Source organism: Agelaius phoeniceus, chromosome 17 (genome assembly GCF_051311805.1).
Source record: "Agelaius phoeniceus isolate bAgePho1 chromosome 17, bAgePho1.hap1, whole genome shotgun sequence".
NCBI classification, from domain to species: Eukaryota; Metazoa; Chordata; class Aves; order Passeriformes; family Icteridae; genus Agelaius; species Agelaius phoeniceus.
Window position 1 is genome coordinate 8762854 of NC_135281.1, and position 13462 is coordinate 8776315.

The 13462-nt window shown below is 56.0% G+C and overlaps 1 protein-coding gene across 3 annotated transcripts in view; it reads left to right on the forward strand.

Annotated features, from left to right (window-relative positions):
• The window catches only part of NOL4L (nucleolar protein 4 like), a 63891-nt gene extending 50545 nt beyond the window's left edge, over positions 1-13346 (forward strand). For all 3 annotated transcript variants that reach the window (XM_054644516.2, XM_077187404.1, XM_077187405.1), the window contains 6 exons: positions 3598-3869; positions 4264-4449; positions 4529-4720; positions 4808-4930; positions 5190-5391; positions 8212-13346. In XM_054644516.2, the coding sequence (XP_054500491.1) occupies positions 3598-3869; positions 4264-4449; positions 4529-4720; positions 4808-4930; positions 5190-5391; positions 8212-8411 (1175 nt within the window). In that variant the 3' untranslated portion in view covers positions 8412-13346. The remainder of the gene's footprint in view (positions 1-3597; positions 3870-4263; positions 4450-4528; positions 4721-4807; positions 4931-5189; positions 5392-8211) is intronic.
• Positions 13347-13462: the final 116 nt, after the last annotated feature.

The window sequence follows — 13462 nt, forward strand, 5'->3', positions numbered from 1 at the left end:
CGTGCTGGTTGATAATGAATATATTCATGGCTGCGCAGCCTGGCCTTGCTCGCCTGCTGCTGCTGGAGCCCTGCTCCTGACATGTGCTTTGGGCACTGCTGGGAGATGAGGAAAACCTCTTCAAGCTCTGGAGCTTGGTGGGTTTTGCTGAAATGGAGTGTGGTCAACACAGCCCCACCACTGCTGAGAGTCCTGACACAGCTGCCAAAGCCAGGCAGGAGCCTAATTCTGGTCCCAGTACCCAGGCTGGGAATGCTCCTGCTCCCTCTCCCCCGGGTCCCGCTCCACACCTCCTCTCAGGAATGGCTGTGGGCTGGAGATAACCCAGTGAAGCTGCCCAGGGAGCAGCTTCATCCCCATCCCTGGCCCATCCACCCCAACAAGGAGATTGCAGCTCCCTCCTGAGCTCATCTGCATTTTCAAGCTGGCTCAGGCCATTCTCACTTGTACCAAAGTACTCACCAATTTGAATTTGTGGCCATTTCTCTGCTAACAATACTGAAATTAACCCACCACTTTGTGTGTGGAGCTTCTGTGAGAGCATAACATAAAAATACAGAAATAAGAAAATATCTGTAGCTTATGGGTTTAAAAACCTCATTATTTACATACATCCATCCTTGTATAAACTAAATTGTTCTTTTAGTAGGTGCTGGCTACTGATATTAGATTCCCATTTCATTTCCTTATCCCACCTGGCAGGTTCCAAGAGACATCTTCTTTGTTTGCAATATCTTTTGCCTGTAGCAAACCCAGGGTTTGTAAATGCAGCAGCATCGGGTGGAAACCTGACGTGCATCTGCTGCTGTGTGTGTTTTGTGTGACACAAAAGAAAACCTGAGACGTGGAGGAATCGGGGCAGTCCAGGTGTCACCCCCAGGATCCTGTCTGGTGTCAGCAGCCAGTGCAGGACTGTCCCTGCCTGCAGGAATGGGGGGCCAGACTTGGGGGCTGTGAGGAGGCTGGAGGTGGATGGGCAAGGGCAGAGTGGGATGCCCAGGGGGAGTGGGGGTAGTTAAGGCAGACTGGGGATGTCTGGGGTTGCTCGTAGCAGGTTGAGGATGCTTTCATCCCTGCAGGAGTGCCCGCAGGAGGTTGGGGATGCCCAGGACAGGTTTGGGGATGTTCAGGGCACCTGCACATTGTTCTCCCAGGTGACCAGAGAGGCAACGACCTTTCTTGGTGTCCTTGCCTGGCAGGGATTTTGTGCCATGGTGGGCCCCCAGCCCTGCTGGTGCAGGCAGCCATGCCAGGGGAGCTGAGGGAGGAGGTCCCACCATCATCCTGGCCACGGCGCCGATTGGCCCAGCGCTGTTGCTGTGGCTGTGCCCGGGCCGATGGCGGGGCCTGGCCTACAGCTCGTGCCTCCGTGCATGGGAATAATTCTCCTTAATCCTTCCGAGAGGCATCGCTGGATGAGACTGGAGCCTCCCTCTGGGAGCCCCATCTCCCCTGGCGCAGAGAGCAGTGCTGGGGGAGGGACAGCCGCCATCCTGGGCAGGGAGGCCTCTGTGCCCCCGGCCACCTGCCCGCTCCTGCTGGGGCCACAGCCAAGCCAGCATTGCTCCTGCACCCGTGCCGAGGGACAGCAGAACCCTGGGGGCTCAGCACCAGACCAGTGCCCTGGGCCAGGAGGGGTGTGGGGAGCAGGAGGTGGCAGTGCCCCCAACACCCTGCCCCTCCAGATGCAGCAGGAACCTGTGGACATGGTCTGGGATGCAGCCCCACCATTACAAACACTGGGACAGGAGACTGGAGCTGGTTTTGGAGAGGTGGCTTGGAGGGTGCCCCTGGATAAGCGCTGGCTGCTGAGCCCCTCTGGAGCCCCGCACTCCCTGGCACAGAGAGCTGGCACCGAGGGCTTTTGCCAGGACCCAGCCCCGTGGTGGGGCGGGTGACGCCTGCCACCGGCCCGGAGCACCCGGCACATAAACACCACCCCGGGATTAGGTCAGCTCTGGTCATCGCTCAGACGAATAAGTGGATCAGCGCAAGGGAAAGGAGGGGGAGGGAGCTCTGCTGAGCAGGGAGCTCCAGTAGGGGCCTTTTAATTTAGGGGCTCATGGGGCCAGGAGCCGCCTTGGCGCAGGCGCTAGGCTGGGCAGCGAGCGCTGCTGGGGTGACTGGGGACACGCGGCGGCAGCCCCGGCCGGCCCCACGGTCGGCTGGGATGCCCGAGCGTCCTCAAGTGTGTTTATTTTAAGGGATACAAAGTCCTGGGCCACCGCAGGGTCACCGCAGCACTCGCCCAGCCTGGCAGGAAAGTTTCCCGCAGGTGCTGGCAGGGGGAGGAGGAGGAGGAGGGTGGATGGCAGCAGCTGGGCACCATCCCGCCGCCCTACTCCCACACACCTTTGGACCAGGCGCCCATGTGCCAGGAGCCATCGGTCGGGGCTGTGGCCGCCCCACAGCCCCGGCCCATTGTCCCAGGGTGGCCGGGCCGGGTGTGGGGACGGCCATCTGCTCCTCGCTGCCGACAGCTTCTTTGTTCACCGCCCGGCGCACGCTGGCGCAGGAAGCGGCTCCCACGTGCTTCGCCCTTTCCCTCTCGCAGAGGCACCTAATGAAATAAAGGATTTACTGCGGCGAGGGGGAGGGAAGGGAACAGGCTGAGCAGTTTGAAATGTCGTGCCTGGCCCCAGGGCCGGGCTCCCTGGCCAGGTGCAGGCAGGGTGGGTGCAGGCAGTGCTGGGCTCTCTGCCACTGCTGGGCTGTTCTTGGGGAGCCGCCGTAGTGGGAGCAGGCACAAGCAGGGGGATGGTGCCAGGGCCTGGGGTGTGAATGCAGCCAAGATCTGTGCACTGGGTGTGCGTGGCACTGCCATTGCCAGGGCCCTGACCTGTTTGTGTGGTGGGGAAAAGGCCTTGCATGTGCTGTGGGGATGGCTCTAGGGCATGTGGAAACTGGGAACAGGAGTGTAGGGTGTAGGTCACTTGGGCTTTGAGTGAGACAGGAAGGACATTGTGCAGCCCCTGTCCCCTCCCTGCAGCAGCATGCCAAGGAGGAGCCTTGCTGGGTGGTGCCAGCTGTGAGCAGAGCTCCTAATGCTGCTTTCAGACACCATGGATTCACGGTTTTCCCACCCAAGTGAGCTTGTCCTTGTGTGTTATCCCCATGGGCCAGCACTCTGCAGAACTTCATGTTCCTTAAACACCAGTGCTGGAACTTGTCACTTCCCATTGCACCCAGCCCCAAACTGGGCCAGGAGGATGGCAGGGGACCTGGCAGGGAGAGGCAGTGCCCCTTTCTCCTCCCTGCAATGCAAACAGAAACTGAAAAGGACCAAATTCCAAAGTTCTTATTCAAGCCCAGGCACCATGGCCGCGGGCGGAAGCGTGGGGACTGTCACCTGCAGAGGGATGGGTGGCTCGGGCATGGGGCACGGCAGCACCTGGTGTGCTTTGAGGGATGAGGGAGTAGATCCCTGTGACAATGGCCTTGAAGGCAGGGACACCAGCATCTGCTGCATCCCAGGGCCCAAAGTGCAGCAGTGCCAGCCTGGCTCCCAGTGGCAACTCAGCCACCAAGTGACCCCAGAGCAGCTTTGGGAAGGTGGTCATAGGGTGCCAAGGGGGTGACACACATTGTTCCTTGCAGATGACTCCTCGTCAGAGAGCTGCAGCGGGAATGGCTCCTCCACCCTGAACCCCTCCACCTCCAGCAGCACGCAGGGCGACAGCGCCTTCCCCGAAATGAACGGCAATGGCACCGCAGCCCCTATGGACTTCACCACCTCTGCCGAGGACCAGCCCATCAACCTCTGTGACAAGCTCACCCCTGCCCACATCACCCCTTCCTACCAGTCTGACAGCTGCAGTGCCGACGGGCTGCGCAGCAGGGTCAAGTACGGGGTGAAGACCACAGCAGAGGTACGGCCTGGGATGCTCTGGGAGAGACAGGGATGCACCCCACACCCCAGCTGCTCCAGGGCTGGGCACTGCAGTGGGCTCACCTCACCCCTGACCAGCTGTGTCACAGCCACCATGTGACAAAGAGCCCATTCATGCTGGGTCAGTCAATGTTTGCCACAGGATCAGGCAGAGCCATGGCCCCACCAGCCAGAGCTGTCATGGAGCCACCAGGTTATCACAGTCTTGCTGAGGCCACCATGCTCCCCCCTGCCCAAAGCAGGCAGGAGGTGACACACCTGGCCATGGGTTCATCTCCCTGGGTTGCAGGGGAGGGGTCAGACATAGCGAGACAAGGAGAAAGGGCAGGTGCATGAGGTGAGAGCTGTTGGTGGTAACCCCTGTCTCCTCTCAGTCCCCGCCGTACAGCTCTGGCAGCTATGACTCCATCAAGACAGAGGTGAGCGGCTGCCCCGAGGACCTGACTGTCGGCAGGGCCCCTACAGCTGATGAAGATGATGATGACCACGATGACCATGAAGACAATGATAAGATCAATGACTCGGAGGGGATGGACCCGGAGAGGCTAAAGGCCTTCAATGTAAGGAGAGCTCCACAAGGAGGGTGAGCCCACCTGCCTTCCATCTCAGGGTTCCCACCACGTCTCTTCTCATTTGCAGATGTTTGTGCGCCTTTTTGTGGACGAGAACCTGGACAGGATGGTTCCCATCTCCAAGCAGCCCAAGGAGAAGATCCAGGCCATCATCGAGTCCTGCAGCCGGCAGTTCCCCGAGTTCCAGGAGCGGGCGCGCAAGCGCATCCGCACCTACCTCAAGTCCTGCCGCCGCATGAAGAAGAACGGGATGGAGATGGTGAGTGGCCACCCCAGTGCCCTGCCCTCAGTCCCAGTGCCCAGAGCAGCACATCCCTGAGCAGCCCCTCTGCTTGTGTCCCTGCAGACCAGGCCCACGCCGCCCCACCTGACCTCAGCCATGGCAGAGAACATCCTGGCCGCCGCCTGTGAGAGCGAAACGCGGAAAGCAGCCAAGAGGATGCGGCTGGAGATCTACCAGACCTCCCAGGTACAGTGCTGGCAGCTGGGGGTGGGCGGGGAACAGAACTGGCAGTGTCCTATGGTGGGGTCAAAAGTCCTTCTGAAAGTCTGAGGGGCTGCAGAGCAGAGCCCTGTGGTGTGTCCTCAGCCAGTGGGGATGGGAATGCTGGTTTGGATTGGGCACACTGCAGCTGCAGGACACCAGGCATCCCTGCACTGTCCATCCTGCTGGCCGCAGAGGACAGCCAGGCTCCTCGCTGGAGCAGGTCTGTGTTTCCCCTGTGCAGGACGAACCGATCGCTCTAGACAAGCAGCACTCCAGGGACTCCACAGCCATCACCCACTCCTCCTACTCACTGCCAGCTTCATCTTACTCCCAAGACCCAGTCTACATCAATGGAAGCCTGAACTACAGCTACCGTGGCTACGGGTCCCTGGGGGGCAGCCTGCAGCCCCCCGCATCCCTCCAGACGGGCAACCACAGTAACGGTGAGTGGCTGTGCCAGGGGCACGGGGAGCCCACCCTGGCATCACCTCTGCCCCAGTGCACCAGGGGCTCCTGCCATCCCCACTGTGGGGTTGAGCTGGTTGCTGGAGGAGAGGCAGGGGCTGCTCCCACAGCTCCCACAAAGCTCCCAGTCCTGGCAGCACCTCTCCCACCACTGCACAGAGCTGCTCTCAAATCCCCTCTTGTCCCTTCTGTCTGGTGGCTCTGCTCACGTCATCAGCAGGTGGTTAATTGTTGAACTGCACTTGGAAGGACGGTTTGGGTGGCACTGGTGGAGGGAAGGAGTGTCACTTAAAAAAAAAAGGAGAATTCGTACCAGATTCTCTGTTAATTATTAACAGGGGCGGGCGCCTATCGCTGCCCTGATCTCCTGCTGGTATGAGCAGCTCTGCTCTCGGGGATGGGGACAGGGTGGGGGGCACAGCCACAGCTCAGGAGGGCTCTGAGGGGCTGGGGACTGCGTGGGGACAGCTGAGAAAACAGGGCTGATGCTGCAGGGCAGGAAGGTGGAAGGAGAATGTAGGCAGAGCTTGAGATTAGGAAATAGTGAACAGAGCAGAGTATCCTGGAGCAGGGCACACAGGAAGGCTCTCAGGTACCTGGTGACTCGCCCACACCTGGAGCAAGAGGTGTGGGATGAGATCAAGTGCTCCCTCTGGCTCTGTCCTGCAGCAGTGGTGGCAGGAGGGGCTGGAGCCCTTGCCAGTCCTTGTCCAGTCCTCCTGCAATCCCTGGGTTGCCATTGCCTGTCCTGGTGCACTCTGGGCTCCTGCCCCAGCCCACCCCGACGGGAGCCAGGATTTGGAAGGATGTGATTTCCGGAGGCCTGAGAGATGCCTGTCTGGGATTAACTCTTATCATCCCTTCCTAATGCTTCTTAACCCTGAATAAAGATCCTGTCCCGGCCTCCAGCTGCTGAGACCTAATCCTCACAGCAATGGTTCCTCCCCAGAACAGCACAGCCACCCGGTCCCCACTGCCAGGCACCCTCCTTGGGCTCCTCCGTGTGAGACAGTGAACGTGCAGGAAGGTCCCTGAGCAGCCCCAGGAGGAGCAAACAGGCCCTGGGTGCAGCACCCAGCAGCACCTCGCCTTATTTCCTTCTAGGGGGTTTTTAAACCTCTGATTTGCAGTTGTCTTTTTCCCAGGCTCTTGCCCAGTCCTTGAGAGGGAAGAGCACTCTGCAAGGAGCTGCATCTTCTCCTCCCTCTGAGCAGAGGCCCCACAGGGCATTGCTGCCCAGAAGTGTCTTCACCCTCCATCCCCCACCTCAGGCAATTCTTGCTCAAGCCCACATCCCTGCTCCCAGCTCCTTCCCCCTTGGTGAGCTGGGAAACAAGCTCAGGCTCAGTTTACTGCTGCCTTTTCTGCCCAGTGAAATTGCTTTCGCATGAGAGCCTCCTCCTTCTCCTCCTCCTCCTCCTTCTCCTCCTCCTCCCCCGCTTTGAAGCTCTGGTTCTCTTGGCATGGAACACTTCTGCTGGTGCTGCTCCTCCCGCAGCTCCAGCATTGCTTTCCTTGAATGCTTTCCATTCTGCCCGGGGCAATGAGCTTCCCTCCCTGCCACCATCACCCGTGCCCCCCACCTGGACTCGGGGCAGCTGAATTCTCCCATCCTGGTTTGCAAACAGCCACAACACCCAGTCCTTGCTCCGTGTGCCTGGTGTCCCATGGCTGAGTCAGGCCACCCAGCAGGGGCTCAGCCATCCCAAAGCCTTTCTCCAGCGTCACCAACTGCTCCATCAGCCTGCAGCACTTCAGCTCACAGCCCAGGGATTGGTTCAGTGTCTTCTCTCCTTCCCTCCAGGCTGCAGCCTCAGCAGCCTCCTCTCCCTGACTATCACCACATCTCTAGTACATCTCTTGGCACTTTTCTCCTCATATCCGATTGATTGTGGTTTTTTGCTCTTTGTTTTCCTTCTCTTACTTGGCCCATCATGAAGCTAAGTCCACTTTTTCTCCCGCTTTTCTTTCTGGGGTCACTCATCAAGATAAAGCAGGAAAGCACAGCCCATGTGAGATGTTACTCCCCATATGCAGAGGGAAAACCAGAACCTTGAAGGTGATTTTGATGGTGCAGGTGCCAACAGGAGCTGGCTTACCTCCCAGCAGACCCTCTCTTCACAGAGCTGTGAGCCAGGCTGCAGGATGGGATTTTTGTCATATTGGCTCTGAGACCTCCTTATAGAATCGTTTGGTTTGGAAGAAGCCTTGAAGTTGACTTCACTCCAACCCCCTGCCACAGGCAGGGACACTTTCCACTAGAGCAGATTGCTCCAAGACCTGTCCAGCCTGGCCTTGAACAATTCCAGGGATGGGGCAGCCACAGCTTCTCTGGGCAACCTGTGCCAGAAACTCGCCAGTCTCACAGAGAATAATTTCCTCCCAGTATCCCATCTAAGCCTTCCCTCTGTGAGGTTGAAGCCATTGCCCTTTGTTCTGTCATTCCATGCCCTTGTCCAAAGTCCCTCCCCAGCTGTCTTGGAGCCCCTTTAGGTACTGAAAGGAGCTCTGAGGTCTCTGCAGAGCCTTCTCCAGGCTGAACAACCCCAATTCCCTCAGCCTTTCCCCCTAGCAGAGGTGCTCCAACCTTTGCAGCATCTTTGTGGGCTCCTCTGGACCTGTGTTCCTGTTGCAGAGGCAGTGAGTGGCTGCTCTGATGTCTGAGAGGGAGCGGGAGCTCCTGACGTTATCCGGGCACTGTGGGTACCTTCCAAGTGCTGCAGAGGTCTGGAATCACAGCAGGATGAGCATGGGAAATGTTGCTGTGCCTGAGCTTCCCTCTCACTTTTCCTTGTCAGGTCCAACGGATCTCAGCATGAAAGGTGGGGCCTCCAGCACAGCCCCGTCCAACAGCACCAGCCGGGGCATGCAGGCGGCGCAGCTCAGCCCCACGGAGATCAGCGCCGTGCGGCAGCTCATCGCCGGCTACCGGGAGTCGGCGGCGTTCCTGCTCCGCTCTGCAGACGAACTGGAAAACCTCATTTTACAGCAGAACTGACTCCCCGTGTCCGCATCGCTCCTCGGTCGACAAGACAATTTGTACCTGCTAGAAAGAGGCTCCCGGCGGTGTCCTGCTCAGGACCAGCATCGTCCTCCCGCCACGCGGTGGGCACATGTAGTTTTAGAAGGTGGGATCCTAAAGACCTGTTTTCTTTTACACTCCAAGCACCTGGGACTTCAGGCACAAGGACACGTTTTGGAACCATACCAACAGCCGTGCCTCCGGCCGACCAGAAGCCAACCCTGCAGCTTGGAAGGATGTGGGACTTTGAAGGGCAGAAGGGAGCCTGGGGAGGTTTGGGGCTGCAGATGTATTTAGAATAACCTTTGTGGACCCAAATGTTAGATTCCCATCCCTGGATAATTTCCAAGTCTTAGGTGAGCTGAATCACATATTTATTGAGAAATGGACCCTCCTCTTCCCTTAGTAATTTATTTTTCTGAAAATGGATTCTTTTGAGTTTGTACAGATTGCCAGTTTTTTGTCTGTCTGATCAGAAGGAATTTATTCCTGTGAAATAACACATTCCATATCACTACACTACTAATTTCCAGGCAGCTCTGCCTGTTTCTCTGGTGAACCCTTGTCCCACAGGGAGCAAGTTTGCCATCCAGCCCTTGACATCGAGGCTGCTCAGCCTCCAGTGAGCGTAGGTGGGAGCTGAACAGCAGTGCAAGCGTCCTGCTTAGGCCTTTGTTCTAAGAGGTCCCGTAGCAGCAGTGGGGTCTGAACCTCCCGCAGAGACTCGGCAAGCTCAGCAGACCTCCGGCTGGAAGGACATCTCGCACTCATTGAAGTCATTGCAGATAAGAGAAGGAAGGAAGAAAGGAAGGAGATACCTGAGAAACACTGTCTTGCGGTCACCATCCGTACTCTACCTCACACTCCATTGTGGGCTTCTTCCAGGACTGGCAGCGCCGGTCCTGGGGGTCAGTGGGTGCTGCAGACATGGGGATCGTGCCGAGGAGGCTGGAACCTCCGGCTGGGTCCTGCTGCGCCCGGCCGTGTGCTCCGCTCCGTCTGCAGCCAGCCCGGGGAGCGCGGGGGCTGAACCGCCCGGTCCCGCGGGGTGTGAGGCTGGGCAGCCCCAGGGCTCAGCCCAGAGCTGAGCTGGAGTGGTGACCGCCCGCTTCTGGGCAGCACTGAGCAGCAGAACTGACAAAAGTCCTCTCCGGGGCCCAGGATCCTTCCCCCTCCCTGCTCACAGTCCTGGAACAAGCCCACAGTTCCCAAAGTGTGGAAGAACCGTAGTCCAATGACCATTCTGCCCTGTTTCCACCCCCCAACAACGATGCACTTCGTTTTGCTCAGTGCAATACCTACTGCCAGTGCTGCTAACCCAGGGACCTCGCTCCGGCCAGGGGTGCTGAGCCCAGCCCAGCCATGCAATGTGCTCTGGAGCTGTGCAGAGACCAGCGAGGGTCCCGCTGCTCCCTGTCCCCCGCAGCCCCCCCACTTGGCTGAAGTTCACACCATGAGATAGAAATCTGATAAGTGTAAAGCTGTTTTGTAGGTAGGAACTTTCTTGGTTTGGAGCCAGTTTTTATCTTATTTTTTGGCCACTCGGAGCCAGCGGCCAGGGGCTGCTGCTCCAGGGGCCAACGCTGGTGGCACAGGCTTGAGCAGCCGCTGGTCCAGCCAGGAGCGGGCCCGGGCAGTTCCCCTGTACCCTCTGTACCCCATGATGCTCCACACACTGGAAGAAAAACAAAACTTTACCCTGCTCTTAGTCTCAGAACAGAAAAAGCTGCTGGCTCCTGAGGCCAGGTGTGCCTGGCCCCACAGCAGAAGGGATCAACCATTGCATTGACTGTTTTCCCCAAACCTTAAAACTTTCTGTAGCATTTGGAGAAAAGGGACCCAGCCCCTCGCCGCGGGGTGCAGCTGAGGGGTCAGTGCAGAGACAGGTGATGGTGGCTCTTAGACCTGACCCGATGCTGGAGCCAGGAGCATCGTGGCCACACCCATCCCCTCCTGCCGAGCGTGGGGAGGGGGCCCCGGGCACGCCAGCCCCCAGCCAGGGCTCAGACTCAACGCTTTCCCCAGCACTTCAGAAGCCTGCTTGGTTTGTCCACTGCATCCTCCCATACTTGGAATTTATGTAAATATTTATTTTTGTGTGAATACCATGAAGTAACAAACCTTTGACAAAATCTGTAACTGCAGCCATTTGTGAAAGTCTTACCGTTCAGGCAGGAGAGGCAGAGACAATCGCTGTCCCGGGATTCTCCCTCTCCATGGTCTCCCACCCACGCCGGTGCCTCCCTCCTCGGCAGAGGCAGAGGAACCTTTAGCCATAAGTTTGCCATCAGTTTGTACTGAAACAGAGGTAACCCGGGGGCATATGGACAGACCACCAACAGCCACAGTTGGGTTAAGTTTTATTTATCCAAGTCATTCCTGATCACCTCTGAACCTGTCTCGGCACATGTGGAAGTTCAGGAGCTCTCACACGTGGTCAAACTGCTGTAGAGGACACCGAGGCCACGTCGTGAAGGAGGGTGCCCAACACCACCCTGTCCCAGCACCTGATGTTCATAACCTGCAGCTGAATGGTACAGACTCAGATTCCCAAAGCCCTGGTGACAGCCACATCTGGGACAAGTTTTAAAACAAACGGGATTGACTCCGAATTTCTGTCAGGGATCTTTTTATTTTTCTTTCCCCTCCTTTTTTTTTTTCCCCTTCTTTTTTTTTTTATTTTTTAAATTTTTTTTGGTGAGCCACAGCATTCTGGTTCCTTTGGCATGAGCTCCACAGACATCTCCATGCTCTGCAGCTGCTCCGTGCTCCACCGTGGCTCTCCCTGTGCTCCAGGACTGTTCACAGCCACATTCCTGCGCTCTCACTGGGCAGGACGGGGTCAGGAATTGCTAGTCCAGGTTCTCAACAAGAAGGAACAAGCAGGAGCAGAATACACCGGCTTTCCAGATATCTGAGAGGTGGAAGGAGAATGCTGGGTTAGCAAATGGTCTGGATGGTCTTGGGTTTGGTTAAGAAAAGCTGATCACTGGTCAAAAAAAAGAGATTTTTTTTTTTTTTAAATTTTATTTTACTTCTCCACACCCATCCTGCCCTGGATGTGCGGTTCCCATGATGCTGTTTCTCTATGGGAGAGCATTCCCGGGGTTGTGAGCAGATGTAACTTGTACCTCCCCGATCCCAAGGGCCACTTCCCTCCCGGAGCGGCCGTCGGATTTAGTACCAGTTCATGGAAAAAAAAAATGCTGCTTTGAACTCAGAGGGTTAATATACTTTTGATTTGTAATTTTTTGTAAAACTTTTTACAAGGTAGCATAGTATTTCACCAGACACCAACTACAATCCGTCCATGGTCTGATTTTTATATAATTTAGTGGTGCTTTAGAAACTTTTGTTCGGTTGTTTCGGAGCTGCACAGCTCAGTTCTTCGCCTGTATCTACCTAAGACCAATGTGAACCTTTGTATTTTTGCTCCTAATTTTGGACTCAGTGAAAGTGTACTGTTTACATGTACAGAACTCCCGACCCCGTGTGTTCTGCCAGACCTGCTGTTGAAGAGGAAGCTGCCCCTCACCCAGTTCGTCTGCTTAACCCAGCCACAGCCTCACCCACCCACCGCCACGCGCCCGCCCCAGGGACACCCCACCAAACCCACACACCCTTTAAGCAATTTTGGGTTTTGCACAAGCTGCTGTATTTTATTTTCCCCCGGTAGTTTTACAGATCGGCTGCAATTCCAATCGGGAGCTGATCCGGGGCTCTGAAGCACCAGATCTGGGCAGTGCTGCTGCCTCCCCATCCTCCTCCTCCTCGTCCTCCCACACGGGCGGGAGGGCAGTGCTGCCCGTCGGGTCCAGCTGATGTCGGGGAGCAGGGGGAAGCACTCCTGAGCAGAATTGGGAATACTTTAGGGAAGGGGGTGAGCTCGCCCAAGCCGGCTGCTGGCTTGGGCTGGAGGTGGGAGCGCGGTCCCACGGGAGGCTCCCAGCGAGGCAGAAGAGGCTTTTGGGAAGCTGGTGCTTTCCCGAGGGCTCAGACAGAAAGCGTATGGCACTTAATCCAGCTTCTAAGGTGACACTTTATTGCTTAATCAATTGATTCCTTTGGAAATGATATTTTTGCAGATAGGCACCTATGCAACTTCATGTGGCTCTTAAGCAGATGAGCACTTCCTCCTCAACGAGCTTGATAAGAGTTATTTGTGTTATATACTGTGGATTTTTCCAGTAAATGTGGCTTAATATTTTAATTCTTAGAATGTGTGTCTATTATATATGTGATGCAACTTAATTCTGTTCTGTTTGTGGAATGATTAGCACAGGCCAACTCCCTGTCCCCTCACTTAACAAAGACCAATGAGCTGTTAATCGAGCTGTTATCTCCATGGTATTACTTGCTAAATGCACTGATTTCATAAGTATGTGGAATCCTTTTTTTTTTTTCTTTTGAATCTGTATATCATATATAAGACTGAATCTACTTAATAAACACTGTATAACAAAAAGGGCTTTCTCCTCCACTGTCAAGCCCCGCTGGGTGCTGCTGGCCCCAGCGCTGCCCCTCGCCCCAGGCTCTGTGCGAGAGGTTGGTGCCATCAGTCACCAGAGCGGGATCTAAATTTAGGTGTTAAAAGGAAGAAAAAAAAACCAAACCAAAACATCTCTCATTCCTGTTGACATAAGCTGTGCTTTCCATTCCGTAACAGACAGCGTGGGTACCAGAGAGAGCAGTGGCAGCACTCGCAAAGGGGGCAAGGCACCAGTTTTATGCTTAACTTATATTTTGACAAAATTAATTTTGTGAAGTGTCTGGTTTTTGTGAGAAAAAAAAAAAGAAAAAAGAAAAAAAAAGTTTTCATTGAAGTTTGTGCAAAGTTCTCCCTCATGGAAAATACTGATTTTTCGTTATCAGCTTTATTCACTAAGTATAATAAACCTTTGCATCCATAAATGTTCCTCTTCAAGCACTGTATAGATACCATCTCCTGGTTTGATCATCAGGAGACCCAGAGGGTCCAAGGGGTTTGCAGCTTCCATGGAAATGCAGCTGCCCAGGGGTGTGGGGAT